The sequence below is a fragment of the Desmodus rotundus genome, chromosome 8 (assembly GCF_022682495.2).
Source record: "Desmodus rotundus isolate HL8 chromosome 8, HLdesRot8A.1, whole genome shotgun sequence".
NCBI lineage: Eukaryota > Metazoa > Chordata > Mammalia > Chiroptera > Phyllostomidae > Desmodus > Desmodus rotundus.
Genome location: NC_071394.1, coordinates 106,429,025 through 106,450,434, shown reverse-complemented (window position 1 = coordinate 106,450,434; position 21,410 = coordinate 106,429,025). Strand labels below are relative to the sequence as shown.

At 35.1% G+C, this 21,410-nt stretch overlaps 1 protein-coding gene across 2 annotated transcripts in view; it reads left to right on the top strand.

Moving 5' to 3' along the window:
- DNAJC13 (DnaJ heat shock protein family (Hsp40) member C13) overlaps nucleotides 1-21,410 on the top strand; it is a 106,805-nt gene that overhangs the window by 33,306 nt on the left and 52,089 nt on the right. For both annotated transcript variants that reach the window (XM_024566184.4, XM_053929387.2), the window contains 18 exons: nucleotides 127-333; nucleotides 422-517; nucleotides 903-994; nucleotides 2,572-2,738; nucleotides 2,848-2,927; nucleotides 3,010-3,176; nucleotides 3,619-3,718; nucleotides 5,339-5,446; nucleotides 6,130-6,285; nucleotides 7,297-7,353; nucleotides 9,608-9,729; nucleotides 11,823-11,898; nucleotides 12,152-12,247; nucleotides 13,041-13,184; nucleotides 16,773-16,855; nucleotides 17,627-17,780; nucleotides 20,257-20,360; nucleotides 20,927-21,086. In XM_024566184.4, coding sequence (XP_024421952.2) covers nucleotides 127-333; nucleotides 422-517; nucleotides 903-994; nucleotides 2,572-2,738; nucleotides 2,848-2,927; nucleotides 3,010-3,176; nucleotides 3,619-3,718; nucleotides 5,339-5,446; nucleotides 6,130-6,285; nucleotides 7,297-7,353; nucleotides 9,608-9,729; nucleotides 11,823-11,898; nucleotides 12,152-12,247; nucleotides 13,041-13,184; nucleotides 16,773-16,855; nucleotides 17,627-17,780; nucleotides 20,257-20,360; nucleotides 20,927-21,086 — 2,169 coding nt within the window. The remainder of the gene's footprint in view (nucleotides 1-126; nucleotides 334-421; nucleotides 518-902; nucleotides 995-2,571; nucleotides 2,739-2,847; nucleotides 2,928-3,009; nucleotides 3,177-3,618; nucleotides 3,719-5,338; nucleotides 5,447-6,129; nucleotides 6,286-7,296; nucleotides 7,354-9,607; nucleotides 9,730-11,822; nucleotides 11,899-12,151; nucleotides 12,248-13,040; nucleotides 13,185-16,772; nucleotides 16,856-17,626; nucleotides 17,781-20,256; nucleotides 20,361-20,926; nucleotides 21,087-21,410) is intronic.

Genomic DNA, 21,410 nt, shown 5'->3' with positions numbered 1-21,410 from the left:
CGATAAGATCTACTACTTTTTTTTCATCCAAAATTGTTACTACATTCTCTTTCCTGTGAGTTGATTCAGTATGGTTACATTTTACTTACCTCAACCCTGATCTTTTAAATTTCAAAATTTGTGCAGCATTTATTTGCATCAGAGCAAAGAGAAGAAATTATCAAGAGTGCAATAGATCATGCTGGCAACTTCATAGGTATTTCACTGCGGATCAGAAAAGAACCTTTAGAATTTGAGCAATATCTGAATCTCCGCTTTGGAAAATACAGCACTGATGAATCCATCACATCTTTGGCAGAGTTTGTAGTCCAAAAAATATCACCTAGACATTCGGTAAGACCTGTGTGTTAAAAATAAAAATTTGTTTATCTGGTTTTAACAATTTTTAAATAACTTTTTTATGTGTCAATTTTGTTTGAAGGAACCTGTAAAAAGAGTGCTAGCGCTTACAGAAACATGTTTAGTAGAACGTGATCCAGCCACCTATAATATTGCAACATTGAAGCCTTTAGGAGAAGTAAGTGTCGTCAATGTTAGCTTAGAAAAGATTTCTTCCCATTAATGAATTAAAATAAGTTTCTTTCTTTTTTAACATTTTTTCATGCTTAAAGAATGGGAAACAGGATGAATCTGCATTTACTTCTTCACATTATTATATTTATTGATCTTTAGAACAAGGAATATTTCAAAATTTATTTTCAAAGTACACAGTGAATGGTACTTTCTTTCAATAATTGTATGAAAATTTGCATGAGACTTAAGCAAGCAGCTCTTGAATTCTGATATTGTAAGCAAGTTATATTTTTAAATATTGATTTTTTGTAAAAATGATGTGTATCTTTTCTAACAAAATACCATAAAATTAAATACCTTTTGTTGAATTTGTTTTTTGCTTTTATTAGGTATTTGCATTGGTTTGTGACTCAGAAAATCCACAACTTTTTACCATTGAATTTATAAAAGGGCAGATACGGAAATATTCTTCAACAGAGAGGTATTTTTGTATTTTAATTCATCAAGTTTTTGAAATTCTAGTATGTGCATGGCAAAGTGCTTCATCAAAGAGGAAAACCAAAGATTTGTAATCCAGAACTTCATGTAATTTAGGAAAAGACAACATTATTTTGTTGTATATTTAAAATGACCTTAAATCATTTAATTTTCAAATTCCTGAAGAGAAAAAAAATGGTGACTTGATTTTGAATGAAATGAAAATAAAGTGTATTTCTGAAACTTAAGCTTTTTAACTATATGTATATTGTTGGATCACAGCAGCAAGTTACTTTAACGTGAGTACTTGAAGTTGGCTTTTTCTAGGTTAGTATTGCTGGGCTAGCTACTAATCCTCCAGTAGAGTAGGCCTACGTGATTTTATATTCCTGTGACTTGGTTGTTGATGTGAAAACTTGCGAGTTTTCCTGGTGATGCTCTAGCTCCTAAAGGCCTCCTGTGAGGCAAACACAGGTATGAAGCTGCTCTACTGTGAATGACTGGATCTCCCTTTCCGCACGGAGCCATTGCCGTGGGATCAGCAGTGTTTGCGTTCCAGGCAGCCCTTTCATGCTGTTAGATGAAACAGTTCTGATACATTTGGCGCTGTGTGTAATACAGCCTTATTGAAGTATTTTCACTTCCTGTAGTATGACCAGTTTCTTACTTCAGAATGCTTCTGTAGTCAACAAAAATGGCATGTTTAGCAAAAGGTTTCATTTTTTCCTGTCCTAAATTCAAGGAAGAGAACCTCTGAAGAAAATAGCACAGATGTTCTAATTAGAGTAAGGATCTCAACACTTAAAAATGGTCATGTACATTATGTAGCTTTATGTACATTATATTGTTTAATTTTGATAGTAGCCCTCAGAAGAGGGAGCCATTATTCACAATATAGCTTACATGCAGAAACTAAAGCAATTTCTTTGTGACTTTGGATTAGGAAAAGATTTCTTAGATACAATACCAAAAGCACAATTCATAGAAGGAAAAAGTTGATTAAGTAGACTTTGTCAAAATTTAAAACTGCCTATTAAGAAGAGGAAAAGACAAGCCACAGACAGGAAGAAAATATAAAGGGTTTGATATAAAGAACTCTTATAACTCAGTATTAAATAAACAAAAAACCCAATAATAAATGGCGAAAGTTTCAAGTGGGTGTCTCACCAGAGACACGTGAGGTCTTTTGACCTCACATGAAAAGGTGGTGTTCTTGGGCCCTGGCCAGGTCTCTCAGTTGGTTAGAGTGTCGTCCCCATGGGCCACTGCTGTGGGTTCTTGGGGCTCATACAGGAAGCAACCGATGAATGCATAAAGAAGTGGAACGAGTCGATGCGTCTGTCTCTCCGTCTCTCTCTTTGGCCCCCCTCCCTCCCTCCTTCCTTTCCTCTCTTTAAAAAAATATATATAATTAATTAAAAAAAGAAAAGGCCAGTATTGGAACTCCAGACTCTGTCCCTAAAGCCCCTGTGTTTCCCCTTGTACCCAGGGTCCCCTAAGCAGTTCTCATAGGCTGCCTTCTGAATCAAAATTCCCCTTAATTCTCCATTGTAAAACCTTTTTATTTTTAACCTTGCTTAGAGATTCCTTATTAGCAAGTTTGCTGGATGGAGTAAGAGCCTCTGGTAACAGAGATGTTTGTGTAAAAATGACACCAACCCATAAAGGTCAGCGGTGGGGCTTACTCAGCATGCCTGTCGATGAGGAAGTAGAGAGCCTTCATCTCAGATTCCTGGCTACACCGCCAAGTGAGTATTGATTTATATATAATTGTGTTTCCATCCATTTCCTTGATAATCCTCTAAGAATTAGGAGTGTAAAACTCTAATTCTTTTGAATCTTTTTATCTCCTTGCAGATGGCAACTTTGCAGATGCTGTATTCAGGTTCAATGCTAATATCTCATATAGTGGAGTTCTGCATGCAGTAACACAGGATGTAAGATAAATTGTATCATAGCTTATTCATTGTCATTAACTTTTAGTATGGAAACTTTTTTGAAATAATCTTCTTCACCCAGGGTCTCTTCTCAGAAAACAAAGAAAAACTGATCAATAATGCCATAACAGCATTACTGTCCCAGGAGGGAGATGGCATTTTGAACGCAGAACTGGAAAGCCAGTTCCAGGCTGTGAGGAGGCTTGTGGCTTCCAAAGCTGGTTTTCTGGCCTTCACGCAGCTTCCAAAGTAAGTTGTTTTCTGAAACGTAACTTTTAGAGAATTTTGACAAATAATCAACAATTTACCTTTTTATACCTGATTAAACCTGATGCCTTTTATATGGTGATAGATAGTTTTTACTTGTTAGAAGTAAAAAAGGAAGGTGAATGAAACTGAAGGGAGATACTGGTATCATACTCACCAGTAATATCACTGACTCTTGTTGCAGTGAATTTGAGTGGGAAATTAGATGCCTTTTCGTTTTAATTAACTTCAAAAAAAAAAATCTTCCCCCTCAAAGAAAAGAAAATTATTATGAAAACAAAGATGGGATTCCAAATATGCCATTGCTATAGTAATGCAGTGGAAACCTAATGAATTACTGTTTTATATTTTAATAGTAAAATAATAGAATAATGCTCCGATAACCGTTAATGTACGCTTGCTTGCTTGCTTGTTGTTCGACAAGGTTTCGGGAGAGGCTGGGAGTAAAGGTGGTGAAAGCACTCAAGAGGAGCCACAATGGAGTGACCCACGCCGCCGTTGACATGCTCTGTGCCCTCATGTGTGTAAGTGGTGTTTCCCTTAAGTTGACCGGTAGTGTCCCCAAACCCAGACTGTAATTTTACCAGTGAAACGCAGTGCTTCTGTGTTTCCTAAATTGCTCATAGCCATTTATTTATGCAAATGAACATTTGTTTAGCACATCCTATAAAGTCGGCACTGTGCTATTACTAGAACTACAAAGATGTTAAGACGGTGTTCCTTCCTTGAACTTGCTGGCAGTCTGGTAAGGAAGGCGTATGCGTACAATATAAAGTAGGTAGGGGCCAGCCACAGAATCCCTGAATTTTGGTTTTGTGGTGAGGGGAAGGTAAATGATTCTTGGAGAGTCTTTCAGGGAGACGTTAAACTTGACCTGAATGTTGAAGGACAGGCAAGTATTTTCCAGCTGGGGGAAGGCTTCCTGGGAGAGGGTTAGCATTACAAAGGCGTGTTTGGGAAGCACCAAATAATTAAGTAGGACTGAATCATAAGGTATGTTCTGGGGGTGCATGGGATTAAGAGCTGCATGCAGAGATGTGCAGAGACGGTCATAAAAAGCTTTTGTATCAGACAAGGTAGCTAGATTTGTATCCTTTAGTGAGAGACAACTGAAAGATTTTCAGCACAGGAACAGCGATCTGTCAGGTCTGAATTTCAGAACGTTCTTGGGCGGTATGTGGAGAATTGATTACAGGTAAAGTCAGAGGCTGGCAGACCGGGTTATCATGTAAGGGTGCTGGGGCAGGATGGAGGCTTGATAGAGATTTAACTTGGTGACAGCCTGTGTGGGGGAGAAGCAGTTGTTTGGTATCTTCGAAATTTCTGATTCACTTCAGTTTCGTATATAATATATAGTACTTTTTTTCTTACATAAAGTATTTTAGGCAAGCTTAGTAATATAGAGTGAAAGTAAGTAATCATGTGTACATGGCCTTGCATTTATTACCAAAAGTGAATTTTATTATCTTTACTACAAATAATTGGATTAGAAGAATTAGCAGGATGCTAGAACATAAAATACAGTAGTGTGAAAGAAACACCTTGAGCCCTCGTTGCATGTTATGTTTTGGCTGTGTCGTTTTTACGTGAATTTTCTCATTTAAGCTTCATAATAGTCCTATGAAAAAAGTACTACTGTTATTCCCACTCCATAGCTGAGAAAAAGAAGACTGAGAGGTAAAGTAACTTAACCTTGCCTGAGGTCAGCTGAAGGCAGGAGCAGAATGAGGACTTTGTCTGTACTCCTTCCTAGCTTTCTGCAATCCTTTTATACTCTCAGTTATCCCACAGCCAAAAGAAAATCACCTTGAGACAAAGAAGTATTTGCTGTGAATTTTAGTGTTTGGTTTTCAATGCTAAGGTTTATTTCAGATTTAAATTATAAAATTGGTGGAGTGGGAATAGGTTACTTGCCTCGGAAGGAGATCGGGGGCTTCTGAGGAAGTATCTGGTACAGTACTGTCTTTAGTAACCCAATGGGCAGGCACATTGTAAAGTTTCATCAGATCCAAGGGGCATCACCACTGCTGCCTCCTGGTGTTACCAGTTTTTTCTGTGTTTAGTGAAAACTCCTTATAAATGTCTTGTGTGTGATGCCAGCACCATGGGAGTGCTCACGAATTACCCCTGTTTTTAATCAATAGCCCATGCATGATGACTATGACTTAAGACAAGAACAGCTAAACAAAGCTTCTCTTCTCTCTTCAAAGAAGTTTCTGGAAAACTTACTGGAGAAATTTAATTCTCATGTGGTAAGTTATAATTAAATTTGTCTTAATGAGAGCTACCGCACGTTATTGAAGTGTTCTAGAACTGTGACGTCAACAGTTTGTTTGTTTTCATTGTAGCGCCTGACTTTGATCAGTATTTAGTTGCAGTTCAGCTTGGTCACTAGTAATACTAAGAATAATTACTGTTTTAGGACTGTATACATTCATCTGGGGGGATGGCTTGCAAAACCTTTAGATATAATGGTATTCTAGATTTTTTGTTTTTTGTTTTCCTTTAAAGTGTCATTGTAAAATAAGCTGTCCTAAAAAAAAATTAAGCTTAATCTTTGTTTTCCAGCCATTGGTTAACAGTTTTGGAAATGGAGAGTCTATAACCTCTTAGAAGGAACATTAACAAATTGCCAGAGCTTTGCAAGTGTTGTGAAAGATTGGTTTTAATACAAACACATTAATGTTAGTTATACATGTTTGAGGAGTCTTCTTTATTCTCTTGAGATGTGATAGAAGTTTATTTCCTTTTGAGATATGGTAAGCAGTGGATTTGTTACATTAGTAAAATGAGGAGTACTTCAAACTTTGAACATCTCGTTGAGTAGTTAAATGTTTACTTCTAATATGTAGCATAACAGAAAGAAACCGGCTAATGCTATGTTTTCAGTGAAGTTCTCTGTCCTAAGTCAAAGCAATATGTTGCTTTGTTTCAGGATCACGGGACTGGTGCGCTAGTTATCAGCTCACTCTTGGACTTCCTCACTTTTGCCCTCTGTGCCCCCTATAGTGAGACAACGGAAGGGCAACAGTTTGATATGCTCTTAGAAATGGTAGCATCCAATGGAAGAACCCTCTTTAAACTCTTCCAGGTGAGAGCTTGTATTTTTCTAATCAGATGCAGTTAATCCAAGAGAACCTCTTTTGGGGGTCAGTTTGTTTTTAAAATAATACATTTGTGCTTTTGTGGTAATGTTGATAAATAAATATAACCTACTACATAATCATGTTAGGACATATAATTCCACAGAATTCTGTGGAAGAGCTCTGTCAATGGCTTTTGATCACTGTTTTGACTTCATTGCCCATCTTTTCCATCTAAAAGTGGTGAAAAAGTCATGTTTTTTCTGTGGTAGGCCCAAAGGTCCCTCATCTTTACAGAGTCTCAAATGATAACATGAGCCTTAGCAGGGCTGCTCATAAACCATTGAAAACATCTGTTATTTCATATGATGTTGTAGTATTTATTATGTATATGCGTGCTTTATTTTATATTAATTTATATTATAAATAGCAATTTCTGTTTTAATATTTGACATCATTCAAAGAAGTATAATTATCATTCAAATAAGTATAATATATAGTTGATCAAATAAGTGTCAGCTCTTTCGTATGAATGTAAGTTCTTTTTGTTTTAGTATCTGTGAGGCTCTAGATTGTAAGAACACTTGAACTAATTTTGTGTATTCTTTACTAATTTTATGGCTTATACATTTATAAAATTATATATGCTCCTTAAGAGCAAAAACTAAATACAGGGATGTGCAGAAGTAGGTTTATAATTGTATGTATGTGAAACAGTTCTTTTTCTTTCAAATTTTTTATTTATTGATTTGAGAGAGAGAGAGCGGTTTGTTGTTCCACTTACTCATGCATTCATTGGTTGCTTCTCATATGTGCCTTGGCCAGGGATTGGTCCCTCAACCTTGTTGTTATGGGGATGACTCTCCAGCCAACCGAGCTACCCCGTGAGGGCTAAAGTTTATTCTTGTATTATTTGTTAATTGTTGTATTATAACTGTAAACCTACTTTTGCCTACCCCTGTATGTTGGAATAAAAGTATTTCATTCTGTTATAACGTTTTTTCCCCCGTGTTATAAAGCATCCTTCCATGGCAATTATAAAGGGAGCTGGATTGGTTATGAAGGCAATAATAGAGGTAAGAGAACAGTTTTGAAATTTTAAACTTGCTTGAATGTTGATTGGCTATTTTAATGGAAAATAACAAAATTGCCTTTAAATTTTTTATTGGAAACATGCAAATTTTTTGTGTGTAAGGAAAATCATTTTAAATCTAATTTCAGAAATTAGTTTAAAATAGTTGCAGGAGCAATTCCAATAATAAACTCAGAGTTTCTAGTTCTTAAGTGGGTTTACAACAAATAAAGGTTTTTTTTTTTTTAAAAGATCTTTTTGATCCTACATCATTTGTTTTATTTTAAAAGAATTAAATGTTAGAATTCTTTCTTGCTCCTTTGTTTAGAGAATTGGTGGTGATGATTTTGAAATCTCTAGATACTGAGATTACACAGAAATCTGTTAATGGAGTTAGTTCACAGCAAAGTGGCATCGAATAAGAAAGGTAACTGAAATTAGTTCCTAATGCTAAAGTGCATTTGTAATTGACCTCTGAGAGATCAGGACATGGTCTTGTCAGCACAGGATATTATTTCTCCAATGTAGTCACTTTAGCCTTCTATTTGTTAGAAGTTGAGATTGTGACTGTGAATGTCAACTTGCGTACTGGCTGTTTACAATAGCATCAGTCTAAATGACTTTTGAATTCTTGTATTCTTTAGTTGTCATACAGTAATTTGGATTAAATGTAAGGGTGTTTTCTCCTTTTATCAAAAAACTCAGCAGTTGTTTCTCGTAAATATAACTTGTAGCTAAGTGATGAGCTTAGAAATAGCACACTTAAGTAACTGTTAAAAAATTATGTATGGGTATTAAACTGGTGGACCACTGAAGGTTATTTTCCTTTTTATTGTGTATATACAACTAAAGGCTAATTTTCCCTCTCTATCTAATGGGTTCTATGCTCATTTTAGCTTCCAAAGTAAGTACCACATCTCATTGACAGAGCTTGCAGTAGCCCAGGACTGTTAGGATCAAGAGACCAAACAAAAGTGTATTCTTGACCCTGCTCCACCACTGTGTTGCCATTCATGCAGCAATATTTACTGAGTGCCAGGTATAATGACAAATGCTGACTTTGGGCTTCAGCACAAGCATACATTACAGATTTATAACCAGTGACAAAAACTGATGTCTGTTTAAGGAAGACTACATTGAAATCCTGGCAAGTATTTTAAAGTATTTTGTTCTGATTGTAAAGGCTGTGCATGATTTTTGAAGAAACATTAGGATGTTGAGAAAAAATACAAGGAATAAAGAAAAATAAATCACCTGTATTTTTAACATCCAGAGATAACTGCTATTAGCATTTTGGTGAATTTCCTCTCGGACTGTATGCTGTTCTAAATGATATATGTACATATATATGCTATGTATATATTTGCATATATTCTACACTTTTTATTTGTCCAAATGATGATATATACATATTCATACTGTATGTATACTTGTACACATACTACGTATTGAGTTGTGCTATACACTTGTACTTTTTTCGGTAACATTGTATTTTTACTTTTCGACAGGTTGTCTTAAATATCCCACTGTTTGCTTAACTTACAGTTCTGTGATTACCTTTGATTAGTAGTCCTGTCTGTCCTGTCTCCAGAGTGAGTCCGTAAAAGTCAAGTCAAGTCAGAATAAAAAGAACTGCCCCTACCTCACATCATTCTTTAAACAATAAAGAATTGTGTTTATCATGAAAATGAATATGATTGCTAATAACAAAAACAAGCCAGGTTTGCAGATGCCTTTGGTAGAAATTGCTGATTTTCCTGTGACCTCTTTGTTGGCTGTTATGTATTTAGGGAATGAACTTAATGTTAACTTAAGCAAAGCATAATTCATATGATAAATTTGCCTGGAAACATTTAAACCTCATTCCAAAGGCAAATAATACATTTTTTAAATTTTTCATTTATTGATTTGAGAGAGAAAGAGACAGACACACGAAGGAAGAGAGCAAAACATTGATCTTTTTTCCACTTAATTATGCATTTATTGATTGATTATTGTACGTGCCCTGGCCAGATCAAACTCCAAACCTTGATGTATTGGAATGGCACTCTAACCAACTGAACTACCTGGCTGGGGCCTTTAAAAATTACTTGTAGTACTACTCACCTGTGTTATTTTTGGGTAATTGAAGTTGTAGTTTTTACTTATATTGAGTGCTGAATAATTATTTTATCTAGAGCTGTCAAATTAGTTTTGAAAAATTAGGATAGCTTTCTTCAGATTGCTGCTTTAGGGATCATTTTACCCTTTTTCCAAAGGAAGGTGACAAAGAAATTGCTACAAAAATGCAGGAGCTTGCCCTAAGTGAAGGTGCCTTACCTCGACACTTGCATACTGCGATGTTTACAATAAGCTCAGATCAAAGGATGCTTACAAATAGGTAGGTTAAATTTAATTTGGTATAAATTAACTTGCTGTTTAGAGAATGGATTCAGATACAGTTCATAACACAAATGGAGTAAGTGTTTGGATTACATAGTGTTTTCTTTTAATTCACTTCATTCTCCTTTTCCTTTTCCTATAGAAGGATTGTGCCCAAATGATCATTGTTTCTGCCCCTGGGTAACTGGGGAGAAAATAAAGAAATGTATTTGCTTTCCCCCCCACTTTCCTAGTATGAGGTTTCACACCCGTAGTCATGGGACTAGAATGTGGAAAAGAGTGCCTAGAAGCTTATGGTACTAGAACCACTTGCCCAGATTTTTTCTCCTTATACTTCCATCTGGCCACCCTGCATGCAGGTGACCCCGTATGAAAACATCAGTTTTTAAATGTCTTTGGTCAGTTAGGTACTCTAAGAATAAAGAAAACCTTAGTATCATCTAACCAGCCTAATGTAGGCCTGGTCTAAATCTCTTGTAAAAATTTTTCCTTTGGCAAATCATCTTTTTAAAAATAATTATTTAAATGTAAGGAAACACATAGATCTGTTTGCTCCAGGCTATATGAATTCCAGCCCTTTAAAACTTTACAATTCCCAACATGTGACCCTTTCAGATATACTCAGCACACCATGTTATGACTCGTAGAATTAAAAAAGTATAAATATTTTAATTAGGCTCTTTTTGACTTTTCACATAATAAATTGCTGACTTCGTTCACTTTATGATGCTATAAATATTTCCTTTATCACCTGTGTTCAGTTACTGAATGTCTTAGTATGCTGCCTTGCCAGTAGTTTACTGCTGTTTATGCTATGAGAAGCTATGTGCATCTCGTATATGTTAGTCACAAACGTACTCTCTGTGTTGCCTGAGAGGACAGAAAGACACAAAAGGAAGGTTATTTCCTTGGTGTATTGCCTTATTAGCAATGCTAGATACCGTCTTTCATTACAGTAGACTTATTTGGTACCTTATTCCATTCAACTCCCGTGTTAGATGTTTGCTTGTTGTGTTCCTCTTCACTATAGTTACTCAGTTACATTTCCTTCGGTGATCAATCACAATACTGAAAAACTGTCCAATTGTAATAAAAATACCACTTTTCATTTTGCATTGCTTTATTTTTTACAAATTGCTACTATAAAATGTTATCTCTTTTATCTCCAATGAAAGCCTTTTTAGGAATCATTAATATGATCCCTACCAAATATCAGTGAAAGAAATTACAAGGATAATTGTAATTATTTCATTGTATTAGTTTTCAAATAGGCACAGGAATGAACAGTTTTAGTAATGTTTATTTTTTTAGTGACAGAAAGTATAATTTGGGCTTTTGTATTAAACATTTTTCTTCTGGGAATGAAACATGTTTAAATACATATGACAATAGGTGATTATTTGGTTATTACTCTCACAGGGTTTATGCCCATTCTTGTAGCAAATGGCATGTGAATCCCTACCAAAGCACAGAGGGTCGACATCCCTGCTCATGAGGAGCTTCCCGCTTAGGAGACAAAAGTCAGCATGAGGATTAAGACAAATAAATAAGTCACAGGTTTAACATGGATCTAGATTTTCATTTCGAACCAAAATATGCTTTTAGCTCAAAAGTGGGATGAGTAGAATAATGTGTTCTACGAGTTTTAAGTCTAAACTCCAAAAGTGAAATTTCCTATCTCTGACCTTACCAGAAATGTTATTAGGACATAGTTGTAGAATTTTGTTCATGTTCAGGATTACAGAGCATGACAGAACACTGGGATCGTTGTGTCAGGACATGTTACACAAAGTAATTGTATCATCAAGTCTAATACTTCTTTTTGACCACTGTATCAAGCCTTGTACAAACCAATTGTATCAAATCTGCGTTTTTTCCAAACTTTAAATAGGGTAAGAACCTTCTAATTCATGTTCAGGTCCTTTGAAAATTAATGAGTTTATTAAGGAAGCATTTTAATTAAAATACTTAATATCATCAGAGTGATTTTTTAATTGTAGTATATCTCATGTGATATTTTGTTTTTAAAAATTCCTTTCTGTTCTAGCTGAGATAAAGCAGCAAACCTTTCTCAACGTCTGCTTTTTTCAGACAGCTAAGTAGACATTTAGTGGGACTCTGGACAGCTGATAATGCAACTGCAACAAACTTGTTGAAGCGCATTTTGGTAAGTCAGTTGAATAACTCGAAAGATTTGTATGAGTCTTGCCCAATGAAATTTTATTGATAAATTATTTATACTGTTAAAAGGGTTTTTTAAAGTCTGTTTTTAATTTAAAAGATACTTATCAAAGGAGTTGTAATAAATGCTACCCTCTATAACTAAATCTCTGTATTTATTTGGGTTTTGAAGACTAAATTTTCTTTTGTGCAGTAGTTTTGAAAATGGATTATGTTCTGTGTTTGTTGGTTGTTTTTAGCCGCCAGGTTTGCTGACATACTTGGACAGCTCAGATTCAGTTCCTGAGAAGGATGCTGATCGGATGCATGTTAGAGATAATGTGAAAATAGCGATGGTAAATACGATTATCCTGAATATCTTTGCATAGTGAAAGAGTGCTTTAGTCTGATGCAAACTAAAAATTTTAGGAAAAAATGCCAAGAATTCACTGCATTAAATAGAAGTATTTGACAAAAATATTAACAGCTTTATTGAGATAAAATTTACATCCCTAAAACTCACCTGTTTTAAGTGTACAATTTAACAATTTTTATTATAGTTACAGGGTTGTGCACCTGTCACCACAATTTAATTTTGAATAGTAATAATTTTGTATTTTTTTTCTCTAATGCAGTTTATTGTTACATTCAGGATTGGATTTTTAAAAAACATTTAAAGTGTGTAATGTGATGTTTTGTGCATAACATAAAATTGATAAGTGTCACTGGTGAAAGAGGCCGGCCCTGAAAAAGTCAGCTTAGGTCAGGTTTTTTCTTACAAAGCTATTTTAATTATTAAGGTTGGCTTCTTAATAAGGTTATCTTTGAGAAAACTAGTCAACATCTTAAAATATATTTTACTGTCTACTGTCTTGTATATGTTTTCTTCTCTGCCCTCATCACATTTGTCTGCACCCACCTCCCAGTTGAATCTTGCCAATCTTCTAAAAGGAATCAATGTTGAAAACAAAATAGAAGGTTAAGATTTCTTGAACAAAAAGTATAATTTATTGTAGCAATTGTCATCTTGTTTTATTTAAGCATGTTTATTTAATCATGTATATGGTGTAACTGAGCTATACTTAAATTTTATAACTATAAAGTAAGTTTGCAAACAGGACTATAATGGATTTCAACATTATTTTACAGGATCAGTATGGAAAATTTAATAAAGTCCCAGAGTGGCAAAGACTAGCTGGAAAAGCTGCTAAAGAAGTTGAAAAATTTGCCAAAGAAAAAGTGGATCTTGTGTTGATGCATTGGAGAGACAGAATGGGAATTGCACAGAAAGAGGTAAAAACGAAGTCTGCTTCCAAAGTTCTCGCCCTTCCTTAGATCCCGGGTTTCCTTCAGCTGTTGCTGTTCACCAAGATAGCACTCAGATTTTCCTGACTGGGCACTTGAAGAAAAGTTGCCGAATTCTGATTCACATTTTTATATCAATTTTTCTTAATTCATAGTTTTCTGAATCAGTGATTAGGGTCATAATTGGGTATTTAATATGAAATTTAGTATATAATTATACTGTTAATTTTTTCCATAACTTTCAGTTTCCATACTTTTTCATTTATATATGTATCTCCTTCTCTGAACTTTGTTTTGTAGTTATAAAAATAAAGGTACTCTTCTTGTTTAGGTTTTTAATTCGGTGCTAGCCAGACAAGTGTCTTAAAAATGGGATGCATATTTTTTAGTTAAACTTATTGTGTGCACTTAAAATTTTCCATATTAGCTCCTCAAATCGAGGTCAAATCTATAACAGTTTTGGTCTCATTTTTCAATATGTAGTCTGTGCTGCAGAAGCTAATTCAGTAATATACATTCTTCTATATGGGATGAATGTGCAGTTGTTAAGAATGATTTAAGGTGTCTTGTAAATGCCTAGATCTTACAGTTTTTGTTGACCACACTTGCATTCTTTTCCTTTAGCCATCTCTTTATTTATGGTAGCTGTTTCCTTATTCAAGGAAAGTAATATAAGTATTTTTCTAAAATAAACAAGTTTCTTACAAATTTTCAGAATATCTAAACATAATGCATCAGGTGCAACAGAACATATATTAAGAGTCCTGTGTGTGTATCTGAAATTGAGACCAGAATAAGTTCTTTAGAATAAAGGTTAATGCTGATTTGTATGAGTGACGTAAGCAGTATAAAGAGTCATTAGATAGGCTTTCAGATGGCTAGGAATACTGAACTTTGAATCGATTAATCTACATCTGAACCTGGTTTTGTCATTTATTAACGCATATGGCAAAGAGTAAACTCATAATGCGAGAATGCACTCTGGTTTGCACACTCACAACTGTAAACCTGCTGTTGACTTGCCTGCTCATCTGTAGCATTTGAACAATGAAAATCTACAGATATGATATGCGTGATTTTTGCCGCTACTAAAAATCACAAACTTCTGGCTTCAGGTGGTTAAACCCATTTCTAAATAACAGTTGTTTTAAACTATTGAATGTAATTATACTGAAAATAATTTTTTTCTATCAGATTTCATACATCGTATATAGCCTGAGCTTGAATCCAAAGCTGTTTTGTTTAGCTCTTTTTCAAACTATAAGGGGAAGTTTATTTAGAAAGTCACAGAGGAGAAGTAGATAAATGGGTTCAGGAGACAAGTTACAGAGGCAAAAGAAGGGATCTGAGAGAGTGAGTTTAAAGGTAACTGCCTGCGGAAGAGGAGGGGCGGGGAGCGTGCTCGGAGAGGGAGAGGGAGAGGGAGAGTGCCCTGAAGCTGTTGTAGCTAGAAATGTGGATAATGTGTTATTTAAAGACAGCTATTCAGAGGGGAAGGAATGTATTTTAATACTGATAATATTTTATTGGTCTATTGGTTTCATTTACGTGGGGTGTTATCTAAAGTTTTGAGCAGATAATGATACCAAATAGATAAATGTGGTCAAATAGATAAATGCTGGTCAATTAGTTTTGGTAGCAAATTAATGATTTCTGTTGGGGTACTGTTTTTAACATTAATTTGTTAATGAAAGTGAATAACCTTTGTGATTATTTTATTCATAAATATTGACACCAAATTTTGGGATGATCTTATTTTTAGCTAAAGTCTTAAAAATTCACCATTGTCAAGATTATTAACTGGCTAGTCTTTGAAATTAACTGCATTTCATATATAATCAGAATGTTTATGAAGTCAGTTCTACATATAGCTAATGTTTTGTGTTGGATTAATAATAACCTTTGGCTAATGCATAAAATTACTTTTTATTTATTTATGTTTATTTTCAATTTAGGGATTTGTTTAGCTATCTGGGGCTTTTAGCTTAAGTCTCTAAATCAGCTCTGATTTTGGAGAGCAGTTTGTCTTTTTTCTAAATTTAATTAATTACTTAACTAATTAATTTTGATTTTAGAGAGAGGGGAAGGGAAGGGGAAGAGAGGGAGAGAAACATGGATGTGAGAGAGAAACACCCATTGGCTTCCTTCTGCACACACACTGACCAAACCTGCAACCCAGCCCTGTGCCCGAACCCGCCTGCAATCCAACTGGAGACTTTTCAGTTTGCCCAGCGACACCCAACCAAATGAGTCCCGCTGGCCGGGGCAGTGTTTGTCTTTTTTCTGTCTATCTCGCAGGTTTTCATTACTCTAGACTGCCAGCCTTTTGTCCTTGAGGGAAGGGGAAATTGAAGAAAGTACTTGTTAGTTTAGATTTTAAGGAAATATTTATCACTTATACCACATTTTTTAATTGTTTATACATTTCATTCAAGTCTCACATTAGTTTTCATCATAGTGCATAGAATTAAAACTTGTAGAAAACATTTTCTAATATGGTCAATAAGTTTTATGTTCTTAAAATATACTACCTTTAATCTCTCGATATCATCTAGTGTCTTTTCTTTGTTTTTATATAATTCACTAATTTAATAAAGTTAGAGATTTTCATGTTTTAGTCTGTTACTACTATCTACTTTCTCTTTTGAAATCTCTGCAAGTTTTACTTGGAGCAGATCTGTAACCTGCAGGCCATGTAGAGACTTCAAGAAATCTTTAAAATCTTCCCCTCCAGTTGTAAATCCTACATATGTGTCTTTCTCTGGAATAGGGGCCATAGCTTGTTTTGAATTCTTCAATGGGTTTATACCTGCCTAAAATTTGAGTCTAGGAGAGACAGGTGGGTCTTTTTTTTCTGTCTTAAAGTGAAGGTGATTTATATTGATAACATCCTTGTAAAATTTGTATAATAGACATAGCTTAGAAGATATAGACTCACTCTCTTGTTTTTCTTTAAATTTTTTTTATTTTTTCCTTTTTACAATTAAATTCAGGACAGAAACAATGTGGTGAGTTTAAGTTCCTGCTGCCTGTGTGAAATTCATTAAGCTGCCTGGCATGTGGAGTTGTCTTTGATATTCTTTGTCTAATAAATTAAATTCAAGCCTCACTTCACATGTGTCTGAATGTAGATTTCTTGCTCATTAGCTCTTTCAATTTATACTTGCTCTTCTTGGCTTTGGTAGAGTTTAATAATCTATAATCTTTTGCATTTATTATTTTCCCATGGCTTCTGTATTAACTGCATGTAAATGTTTAAAATAAGTCACTGTTTTTGACTGTTACAAATTTTTTATTAGTCATCACTATAAACTTTAATGCAGTTTGGTGTTGAAATAATAAGTTTAGGCTACAAGAAAATATATCAGCAACACCATAGAACTATATGCTAATGAAGTGTTATACTTGATATAATCTGATATTCTGTGTTCATATTTTATAGATTTTATTTCAGTAGTTTTTGTTTCTGCCAAAATTTGATCCAGGAGATGTTTCTCATCACTTACAAAGTGATCTTCTGATTGAGCCTACTTGGTAGCTCCAGGTTCAGCACTATGAAGTTTCTTTCTTTTCCAGAATATAAATCAAAAGCCAGTAGTTCTTCGAAAGAGAAGACAAAGAATAAAAATAGAAGCAAATTGGGATCTCTTCTATTACAGGTAAACTTTAGGCCTTTTCTCCATCATAGTATAAATTTGACATATGCATTAGAGAGGAATCATAACCAATCTGGAATATGCCTTGATTTTCTTCCTTGGGAACCCCTCAGCTGTGCTGTGTCCCCTAGAGCTCGCCTGGAACTCTGGTGTCAGACTTTCTGGGAGGGTTACAGATTGAGAGTGAATGGGAACGAAGCCTGTTCATCTCCAGTGCAGTCTGATGTCTCTATTATAATGGTTTAATTATTTCAGGAATAAAAAGATACTTGAAAATACCAGTCAGAGCCTGGCAACGTAGCAGTGTTCTTTCTTAGGTAGTTTGTAAGGTTCTAATACAGAATGTTGCTCATCCCACACGCTCTGCACCCAATAATCCAGAAGTTCGTGTCTTCCTCAACTTGAAATTTGATATCTAACTGTAATTATTTTCTGGCTGAGATTTATATTCACAATAAATATTGAAATATCGATTCTTTATTTTGAAATTTACACAGATTTGTTTTATACTTTGAGTTTTTTCCCCCCAGTATTTTATTATGAAAACTTTCAAACATGCCGAAGAGGTGAAAGAATACAGTGAATACCTGTATATCTAGCACTAAAATTGTACCGTTAACATTTTACTATACTTACTTTACAGATGTTTTCTTTCTGTATACTTGCTAAAGTTTATTAATTCTACTGTTTTTTAAAAATTATTGTAAGATGTAGTAAGGGATATTTTTTAACGTTTATTGCTTCCCACTATTTTCTGGCTCTGGGCGTGTCTAGGTTTGGTCAGGACCATGCCAGATCAAACCTGATTTGGAATTTCAAAACACGAGAGGAACTGAGAGATAGTCTCGAGTCTGAAATGAGAGCATTTAACATTGACAGAGAGCTTGGCAGCGCTAATGTGATCTCCTGGAACCACCATGAATTTGAGGTGAAGTTTAATGTTTGTAGTATATTCATTTTTTAAAATAAGCATGTATTATTTTTGGAGTGATTTTTAAAATTTATAATTATATATACTCTTACCTTTCCCTCTTACTTTTATGGAGGAAACTTTGGAAAACTTTGCATGAGACAAAAATTTAAAAAATAATTTTGTTAAGTACCTTAGCTTTGCACCTGAGAGTCATATAGCAGTTTTAATAAATTTGATTCTGTGCATTCCAGGTTTGTTCCATGCTTGTTTTTTCCCTTTAGATTCTTTCTCCATGGAGACACAGCCTATTCTTCTGGTTCTTTGTAGCTTGTTTCATTAATTTTTTGTGGTAACTTGATTCTGAATATTAAAATACTGATGTGAAGAATGACAAAAGGAGAACCAGAAACATGGCGGTAGATAATTTTGTGTGCGTGTGTATAATTTAAACCTTACTGCAGTTGTGTATTTGAACATGCTCATCACCCTGTCGCCTTTGATTTTCAACCCAACTTCATTTCCAAAACATGTAATGATTGGATTTTGTTCATTTATTCCTTCTTGAAATAATTTCTTCACCTTGGTTTTGGGAGTCTATATTCTCCTGGGTTTTGTCTTCCTTCACTGGCCATTCCTCATTGGCTCATTTTTCCTCATTTCCCCAACTGCTAAATGTTGGTTGGCCCCAGACATTAGTTCGTGGACTTTTGTTCATTTATGATCATTGGCTCGATGGTCTCATCCATTCTCTTGGCTTGGAGTGCTTTTTTATTTACTGGCGGCTTCCTTCTCTTTGTCTCCCACTTAGACGTTCTTTCCTAGGCTTCCTATTTGTATCCTATAATTGGATATCTAATAAGCATTTAGAACTTAGCTCTTCTTCTTTCCCAAACCCATTTCTTCTGCAGTCTTTTTGATCTTGGGTAATGAATGGCTTCTCTGGTCAAACCCTTTGAAATTTCTTTTATACTGTACATCCAATTTGTCAGAAAATCCTATTTAATGCACCTTCAAAATTAATCCAGAACCCAGCCCACTTTTCTCTGTGGGATTGTAGCAACCTTCGTTTCCCCCTTTACCTCCCTGTAATTCATATCAACAGAGCAGCAGTGTGATCTCTTTGAAATGTAAATAAATCGTGTCACTTCTCTGCTCAGGGCCCTCTGGTGCTCCTGTGACTTCCCATCTCACTTAGTAAAAACCTGGGTCCTTAAAATGACTTACAAGACAGCATCTGTGTACCCCCACCCCCAAGTATTGTTTCTCTGATCTTACCTCCTCCTACTCACGCTCTCTCTCTTGCTCCAGCGGCAATGGCTTCCCTGAAAACACCGAATTGACATTCTCCATGCAGGATCTTACTACTTGCTGTTCTCTCTGCCTAGAACGTTTTTCCCCCTGGATAATCTTACAGCTTGTTTTCTCATCCCCTTTGGGTCTTTTCCTGAGTGCCGTTGAGCGGGCCTTCTCTGGCCTCCCTATTTAAAAATACACATGCATGTGCATGCACAGACACGCGAACACGCATTCTGTCTCCCCCCTTCCTGTTTCATCTCACTCCGTCACACTTACTATCACCCGACTGTAACATATTGTACTTTCTTATCTGCTGCTCCCGTGAGGACAGAAATTCTTACACTTGTTGTTGTGCCCCTGATGACTGGAATAGTGTGTGGCACAAACAATACATGCTTAATAAATAGAAGTTGAATGACTTGAATGCTCAGAATGTGTAGGGAGAAAGTGAAAGATCTACATTAAATATTTGATTAAATATAGTTTATTTTTTAGAAATCAGTTATATTAGGCTTTGGAAAAAGAATTTTGATAATCTTTTATCAAATTCCTGGTCAAGGAATTTCTTTTTACAATTGCTAGCAAGTCTTCATTTGTGATGAGCAGCCTGAGTGTAATACAGTGGTCACGGTACTGCCTCAACCCCTGATCGTGGGCTCCTCTCCCCTGTATCACCTTCTGTTTGTAGTGCAGTATTCATCCCCTGTATCCACTCACACAGAGAACGAATGCTGTCTCAAAATACTTGGTAAACTGTAGTTGATGTGCTGGGAGATGAGGGACGACCTGAAGTAGCTTGTGTGAGTTGGGCAAACTGTGTGTGGTGCAGGACCACTCCCTCCTGGCGTGGTCACGGCACGGTAAGAAGGAAATGGAGCAGGTTATCCTTTAAAAGCCTTCTGATTCTTCCTTCTCTTAAGCCTTCATGGACACCAGTTAGTCCTGTGAATTTTTATCAGTGAGTTTTACATTGATAACATTGGTGTGTAATTCTGCTAATATTTAACTGAAATAATCACATTAATAGGTAATGAACTATCAGATATTTTAAGAAATGATCAGCTTTTTTCCCTGAATTTAAAGGCTGCCTTATTAAGAAAAGGATAAAGCTCTGACAATTTAAGAAGTGGTTATATGGAAATTGTCAAAAATCTATTGTAAGCTAAAGTAATATAATTTGCTTTTATTAATAAAGGTTAAGTATGAGTGCCTGGCAGAAGAAATCAAAATAGGAGACTATTACCTGAGATTACTGTTGGAGGAAGACGAGAATGAAGAAAGTGGATCAATTAAGAAATCGTAAGCTAGTGTTCAGATCTCGTTGCAGTGGTCCCCCTTATCTGCAGTTTCTCTCTCTGTGGTTTTAGTTACCTGTAGTCAACCACAGTCCCCAAATACTGACTGCAAAATTCCAGAAATAAACAATTCATAACCTTAAATTGTGCAGCATTTAAGTAGCATGAGGAAATCTTGTACCATCCTGCTCCATGCCGTGAATCGGTCCTTTGTCCTTTACATCCATAGCGTATTTGCTGTTTGCCCATTAGTCAGTTAATAGCCAAATCAGTTATCAGATATTTTGAAAAAGAGACCATATTCAAATAACTTAAAGTATATTGTTCTATTATATTAGTAGTGATTGTTGTTAATCTCTTACTGTGCCTAAGTTATAAATTATACTTTATCCTAGGTATGCATGTATAGGGAAAAACGTAGTATATTTAGGGTTTGTCACTATGTATGGTTTCAGACATCTGCTGGTGGTGTTGGAGTATATCCCCAAAGATATCGGAAGACTACTACATATTTATTTTCACTGTTAGTTTCATGGCTCATTTTATTGTAAACGTTTCTTTTCAATCTAGGTATGAGTTTTTCAATGAGCTCTATCATCGTTTCCTGCTCACCCCAAAAGTAAACATGAAGTGTTTATGTTTACAAGCCCTTGCTATTGTGTATGGCAGATGTCATGAAGAAATAGGACCTTTTACAGATACCCGCTATATCATTGGAATGTTGGAGAGGGTAAGGACGTCATTTAAGGAAACTGCTATTTGGTAGTGTCATTGGGGTACATGTTAAATTTTCAAAACTACATTTAAATTCTGTTACCAAAGCTTTCTGCATGACTTTTTCTGTAACTTACATTATATTTATTTATTTATATATATATATATATATATATATATGTATATATATATATATAGGTTAGATGAATAGGAAAATGACTAATGAGTTAGTACTTGTCCATGTCAGTGCATTTTTTTAGTTGCTGCTTTTGAACGAGTTTAGCGAGCTGTTTGTCAGTCTGTGGTGTAGAAGAGCTGAACCAGTGTGAAAGGAGCAGTG